This window comes from Papilio polytes, unplaced genomic scaffold (assembly GCF_000836215.1).
Source record: "Papilio polytes unplaced genomic scaffold, Ppol_1.0 DF822733.1, whole genome shotgun sequence".
In the NCBI taxonomy this organism is placed as follows: Eukaryota; Metazoa; Arthropoda; class Insecta; order Lepidoptera; family Papilionidae; genus Papilio; species Papilio polytes.
Window position 1 is genome coordinate 554,333 of NW_013526471.1, and position 7,456 is coordinate 561,788.

General features: G+C 31.7%; 1 protein-coding gene across 1 annotated transcript in view; it reads right to left on the reverse strand.

Moving 5' to 3' along the window:
- Positions 1-1,679: 1,679 nt before the first annotated feature.
- The window catches only part of LOC106105826 (transmembrane and TPR repeat-containing protein 1-like), a 79,727-nt gene continuing 73,950 nt past the window's right edge, over positions 1,680-7,456 (reverse strand). The window contains exons 10-15 of the mRNA XM_013286287.1: positions 6,434-6,547; positions 4,595-4,738; positions 3,989-4,188; positions 3,700-3,865; positions 3,508-3,631; positions 1,680-3,328 (exon numbers count right to left, since the gene is read on the reverse strand). Of these exons, the coding sequence (XP_013141741.1) occupies positions 2,969-3,328; positions 3,508-3,631; positions 3,700-3,865; positions 3,989-4,188; positions 4,595-4,738; positions 6,434-6,547 (1,108 nt within the window). The 3' untranslated portion in view covers positions 1,680-2,968. The remainder of the gene's footprint in view (positions 3,329-3,507; positions 3,632-3,699; positions 3,866-3,988; positions 4,189-4,594; positions 4,739-6,433; positions 6,548-7,456) is intronic.

Here is a 7,456-nt window from a genome sequence, read left to right on the forward strand (position 1 = left end):
TAAAATGAACATTTTTTTTATTATAATAAAAACCAACAAAGAAGTGTGTGTTTACACTTTATTATAACAGTATAAAATATAAATAAACAGATAGATATAGAAATCCTCAATCCATGATCGTAGATTTACAAGGATTATCTTAATAATCAAGATTATAAAAAGCCTACTTAAGATATATTTAAGATATATTTATTCATTACGTTTTTTCCTAAGTTGAAATCAAGTAAAAAATATATATAATGAAGAAAAGAAATGAAGAGAACGGATATTGAATGTAAACAATTTCCGAAAGCTTTCATGGCTGAACAGTTTTCATTTAATATGAAAATATCAGTGAAATAAATTCGATCATAAAATGTATTGCTTATTTTGTTAGGTATCGTCCTATTACATATGTTATAATTTTTTTTACAGTCTGTAATTCTAAAAGGGCTGTAAAACAAAATAATAGATTTCGCCAGCGACTCCTATGTGTTCTTCCAGACTATCATTTACGTCTATGCCAAATTTGACCGAGATCGGTTCAGCCGTTTATGTTACAAACTCTAACAATCATCCATCCATCTAAACTTTCGCATTTATAATATTAGTAAGATATATTAATCTCGATTTTTCTATGTCCATATATTTAGGACCACATGCTAGTGTGTTGCGACTCATGTCTCCTTTACTTCAACTTATGTTAGTGATTAATAGTTACCAATTTAAGTTACTAGAGTAAAGGTTTCTCTTATAGCTGGTTAAAGTAATTTGGGAATTTCTCTGGATTTGAAGCCATGTTAAAATATAATTAGAATAGTTAAAGAGCATCTTGTTTATTCGTTCAATTCTAGAACGAGTTGAATAAATTGAATACGTTAATATCCGTGTGCAAATTGAAAGCTGTATGTTTCCTTGTTCCGCGAAGCACCCGCACCCTAACTTTAATTGCTTGCTAAATTAGTTTTGTTATCAATATTTGAACAGAATTAATTTCGTAAGATCTTTCCTCGACTTTCTCTGATGCTGTAAACTTAATATGTGATTCTTATTATATTTATTTTATTGCTTTATATAATTATAATTAATTAATGAACCTCAAGCTTTTAAGAGGGAAATGAGATAGTTAGAATAAGGGAAAAATGTATTTAATCGTTTTAATCTTACTTATATCATTAATGCGAAAGTTTAGATGTATGGATGTTTGCCTAGCCTTAACTGCTGAACGGATCTCGATGAAATTCGTCATAAGTGTTGATAGTCTAAGGACCTATTAATAGCGTTAGTACCATTATGTGGAAAGTGTTGCGTATGTGTATGTATTGTACGTGTTTCCGAACTGGCGACTATGCCCGCAATCTATGTGACAGCTACTTACATAGTCTGGGCTAAGCAAGCTATCTTTCAATACTCCCAATACGTTACAGTGGCGACGAGGATGGGATCCGAACCGCGTACAGAGCACATTGGATTAGCATTGTATTGTATCAAGTGAAGTGTGAACTATGCCACCTCTACACATTTTTGTCTGTGGTCTGCAGTTATCAACAACGCGAATACATCATGTTCACTGATTTTTTCTCAATATTACAGACACTCAAACTTTTTTATTTGTAGATGTAAATAAATGATATTGTAATAAAACAACAGAAATATTTCAATGTTTTATTCTCGGTACATTCAAAGCTTATGCGGGTGCTTTTAAGTTACACTTAAGTATTATTTACATCTTATTGAAGTAATAGCAGCGGTATGTTCAAACTTCGGTATCTAGCACAGTCAATAATTATTGAAAAATGATTATGCACCAGAAAAAATATAGTCTTTACATTCATAAAGCAATACAAAAGCCTTATTTCGTTTAACATTAGGGCGGGAATACACATGCCAGGAAAATGTTCACGCGATCGTAGGAGACGTGACATCAGTGTCAATGGCACCCTCTCCACCCCTCCCTCGACTTACATGCCCTTAGTTGTCAAAAAAACAAATATCGTGCTAGCTACTTGCTTTAACCAGTAACCAGTAAGTGTGTTCCCGCCCTTAAAAAAAATTTTACTGTAAAAAATACATAGTTTCTTAAGACAGTCCTAATTTTGTCTAACAAAATGTTTAACGTCCAAAATATCACATGGCATTGCAATTGTTTTACGTCGTGATAACCCTACTAATAATTAGCAATTAAAAATTAAAGTACGGTGAACAGAATAAAATCATTAGAAAGATGTAGATAATAAAATTGAAAAGATAAAATGGTAAAATTGAAGAGGATTTTGGTATAAATCAAGATAATGGGTAAAATGAAAGCGACTCTTTGTATACATGCATTTTCACCTAACGCTAGCGTAAAAAACAGTGCATTGCGATCGAAATACACCGACATATTCTCTGTCAAAAATATAAGTTTTCATTTCCCTCCCTACAAAACGTTATTTTAAAATTAGTTTTCTATCTAATATTAAATTTAGACATTTCGTCAAAGACATCCCAGTCAACTAGAGCACAAAACAATCTGAGTTTTTAAATACAATTTTGTATCTGGATCATTGGAATTTTCACGATATCTGTTTACGAAATATCTAAATTTAACGATAATCTTAAATAAGTTGCGATATTGTCGGCATATTTTACAACTACCCTCAAATTATCTTAGACATAGTATATTCAATTATGAATAGCATCACTTCAGTCAGATATACACAATTCATCACATTAAGGCGGAAATACACATACCAGTAGGCATTCCAGCGAGTGGCATGTATCGGTATTTGACACGTGCCAGCGACTGGCACTATGCGTTAGCACATTAAATTAAATTGTTTATGAGATCGTATGAATAGAGGCCTGTCAGTGACAAATTTCATATCCCCGTAGTTCTATCCCTCAACTTACTTGGTTATAACTGTCTCAAAATCAAATACAGTAGCTGGTACGTGCCCAATGGGATGTGTATTCCCGGCCTTAGAATTTAAATTAAATAAAGCTAGATTTAAAACGTTTTGATAAGAATGTGCTCCGAAAGAGGCGCAGTTAACTTTGGTATCATATTGTCTTTAGAATTTTTCTCTTTTCTATGCATACACTTTTTACCTTTAAGTCCGATTTCAGATTTGTTATGTATCGTCTTGATTTGCGATGTAATTGAAGGACCACGTTTTTTAATTTTACACGTTTTGATATTACACGCTGCACTGTTTGTTTTACCATTGCTGTTAAGGTCTTCCTTTATATTCTTTTTTATGGTTTTATCTTGGTTATCAAACAAAGGTGGTTCTTTTTGCATCTGATCTTGGTTGACTGTCCCCATTTCTATAAGCAGCTGTGTATGGTCGAAACATTTTGTTGTCTTCTGATAAGGAGAAAAAATTTATTTTATTATTTACACAATGCGCAACAAAATTAAAAATTGTTTTAAAGTGTTCTAGTTGTAAATTAACTGGATAAGTATTTCTGAAAAGTGACTGAAAAAAACTACGATTAAATATCCTACCCTGTGTCGATGGAAATACAGTTCCAATTTCTACTTACTATTGGATTCACAGCTTTACTGTATATCTGAACTCGGTCTTCTAACTCTATTTTAAGTCGCCATTCTCTTAAATACATATGAGCAGCTGCCGTACTGGGCCAACCTCTCCTCCATGTGTGCCATCTAAAAGTGAAAGGAATTAAAATATATTCAAATTCCACTTTAAAAAGTAATTTCGTTTCTTCACAAACCTTGTCAAAAGTTGTAACGTCCTCGACTTCTGTCCCTGCCTCCTGAGCATCAAAGCGGCTGATCGATATGAAATGAGGTCGCCTCTAATCAAACTTTCAATATTTCGAGTTTTAAAAGTTAGCCGCATCGCTTCTAGGTAGTACTTTAAGGCTAATTTAAAAATACCTGAAGGAAAAAGCATTAGTACTCAGAAGTGTTGTAAAAGAACATTTTAGAAGTTACGTACGTTTAAATATTGAAAACATTAAGCATTTGAATGTTTCTGAAATAAGTAAGATAAGAATTAACCTTTTTCTCTAAGCCAGTTTCCGTATAAAACGTAATATTCCCAATTATTCGGCTCCAGTTGCACTAATTTTGACAAAACCTTTTGCTTCTCCAGTTCGGGTATCATTGTGAGTAACTCTACATGCGCCTGCACGAATTGTGGCCGCAACATCACGCATTTCTCCAGCATTCTTATCGCCATGTTTGTACGTCCACTTTTCCTAAATAAACAAAAAAAAACCTTAATTTCCATTTTACATATCATTATTTGGAGTTAATTATTACTAATAATGTTAGAGACAGAAAGAAACTGTGGGAAACTAAAGAAAACAAATTTAGCTTAATCGTAGAAATAAATAAAATGAATGTTAGGATATCAGTTTTCAAATGCATACGTCAAATTAAATTTAAATATTCATCATCAATCTTCGTAAGTATTGGAAAATGATAAATTACCTGAACTTGAAATGTTCAATAAGATCTATGCTAATATTATAAAGAGGAAAGATTTGTATTCATGATAACTCAAAAACTATTGGGCCGATTTCAAAAAATCTTCCATCATTATCAATTGTAAATTGAATTTCGACATCCTGGTTAAGAAACGTATAATTACTTTGACATTACTTGTACAACTTCCCGAGATTGTAGTGCGCGTTGACGTGGTGCTTGTTGAACCTGATGGCTTGCAGGAAGTGCTGCTCCGCGCTCTCCGCGCCGCTTACCAGCGTGCCCAAGTTGTTGTGCGCGCTAGAGTACGTCGGCCATAGCCTAATGGATTATTATTATTATTTAAATCGATATATTTTGAGAGCACATTGATTAATAATTATTCATTTAATAAAGCTATATCTTATTTTGGCAAAAAATAATTAACTATTTACTTGTTAAATATGCATTCTTATAAAATAAATATTAACGGATGAGATAAGTTCAAAATTTAAAACGAGGATTCATAGAAATCAAACCAGAAACAAAGATCAATTAAAATTATCTGAATCTAGAAATTATGGCTAAACTATAACATTTTCGGGAGTACAGTTATATAATACTTTACATAGACATATCAGAAATGAAAACAAAATGTCGTTATTTAAAATTAAAGTGAAAATATTTGAAATAAAAAAAAATAACATTTTAATGTATATGATATGTAATGTTTATAAACTAAAATGGTGTACTGGCGTAAAATATGAATGTAATATGGTAAAAAATAGTTTCTCGTCGAGTAAATTTATGTAAATTCTTAAGAAAAAGAAATGACATATACAAATTCTGCAACTGTATGTATCCTACATATTTTATTATCGTAGTGATTAATTCAAAAATATCTTCTGGAATTCAACTTAATGAAATGATAAAATGGTATTGTTAATTTAATCGCGATTTAAATATTTTTATAATTCCTACAATTTAAAATAACCCGTAATGGTTTATGCGAGGGTCGTGCACATTGTTCTGCGGTTTGATCGTTTGCGGAAGGACTGACCGAGCTCATATCGGTGTTATCGCTTCATTAAATAAACGTTCTGGTTTCTTATGACACCTAGTTGTGAATATAATACGAATTATTTGAATTAACTATTCATAAGTCCCTTATACCTTGTATGTGTGGTTTTTACAAACCTTTTCAAATCATCAGCATTATAATAAAAGAAAAGTAATAATCTAGCATTGAAATTCGTAATAATTGTTAAATGTAGTATTCATATAAAAGTGTGCATTTCAGTGTTAGTATAGAAAGTAATACAACTGTAACAGTATTGCACTTCATTACTAATTCTAGGGATCACAAGAATGGCGCGTTTTTTCTTAATACATGTAATTGACAGCTGTCGTAGAGAAAGGACGTGCATGTTAATGTTGTTGAACTAGTGTTGCGCCGCTATACCACATAATATCAATTTTCTTTTCAACTTCTATACTATTATAATAAAGCGTAAACACACACTTCTTTGTTTAAGATGTCAGCAATTACAGCATATTTTTGAATCATATTTTTTTTAATAAAAAGCCCTACATTTACGTCACGCTTTAGACTATACATTTTCACGCCAATAAACTTAGGGGGTAAATATTTTAGATAAAAACCCTAATGTGGAAAAGAGACCATAAGTTGCTGCCTACATGAAGGAAGCAAGATTGCCAAGTTTTGGCATGTCATGTCATTTTGACATTTGCAATTGACAATTTAACAAATGTAAACAACAAAATAAAATTGTCATAATTTCATGCGGATGAAGCCGCACGGGAACAGCTAGTTTATAATATTTCATCTAAACATGTCTTATTTCTTTTAAAGTTTATTAGTATAATATAACAGAAGTGTGTATTTATTTTTAGAGTTAACTAAACTTTCTCTTTAGACACAGTTCGCACACATATCCAATAAAAAGAAAACAGTTTAGTAAAACTTTCCAATACTAGAACAAAACGAAATTCGACAGCAATAAAACATGTCCGTACCTTAAAGCTTCTTTGTAATGTTTGATAGCGTTGTCCTGCTGCTCAGTCTCGCGCAGGAAGTTTGCGAAGTTGTAGTGCAGTTTAGCGTTCTGCGGCAAACTCACTAAGTCCGATCTAAAACAAACAAACACACATTTGCGGTGATTTACACAGAAATCCTCGGGACCGTGGAGCGTTGCGAGGTGTAAATCGCGGTAAACGTTTCTCGCGCCGCTTAATATTGTGACGACGTAATAACATTTTGTGTAGGCAAGCTAATAGCAATAATATTTAACGTATAAAGTAATATTCATTTGTAACGTAAATATAAGTTTATAAGTAACATCTTTACGGTGTACTTGTTTAACTTTAACGGCCGATGAAACACAACTTAAAAAGTTCAACCTTATAAGCTCCGTTTGCTAAAATTGCTAAAATTTTAATGGGATTAAGATTTTAAGTGTGGCCTTGCCAATAAAGATGCTATACACATGTAAATATCGTTTCACTATTCGACCTTTAGTTACTATTTGGTCAGTAAGAGAGTCCCTAAGTATATAATTAGCATGACAAATCGACAATAACTTTATTTATAAAGATTAAATTAATTTATTTAACATACAAGATTTTAAAGCTAAAATAAAATAAACCCTAATATAAGCAAATTACAGTAATATTTAGCATTGAAATTGCGATTTATTTCGCTAAATAACATTGCCTTTCGCGACTTCAGTGACAGTTTTTGTCGGTATAATAAAGATTATGCGGACAAAACCTGTCATGTCATTATTTGATTGAGTTGACACATGTCAGACGAGTCTTACTTACGATTATTTCAAATGTAATACAATTTCGTTTTATTATTTGAATATTTTTACATGTATATTTAGAATTTAATTTTTCACCATTATTAATTTATTTATATAACTAGCTGTTGGATGCGACTTCGCCCGCGTGAAATTAAAAAAAAAAATAAAAACATAGCCTTACACACTGATAACGTAGGTTTTAAATGTTTTTTTTTTTAAATCGGCCCAGTAATTT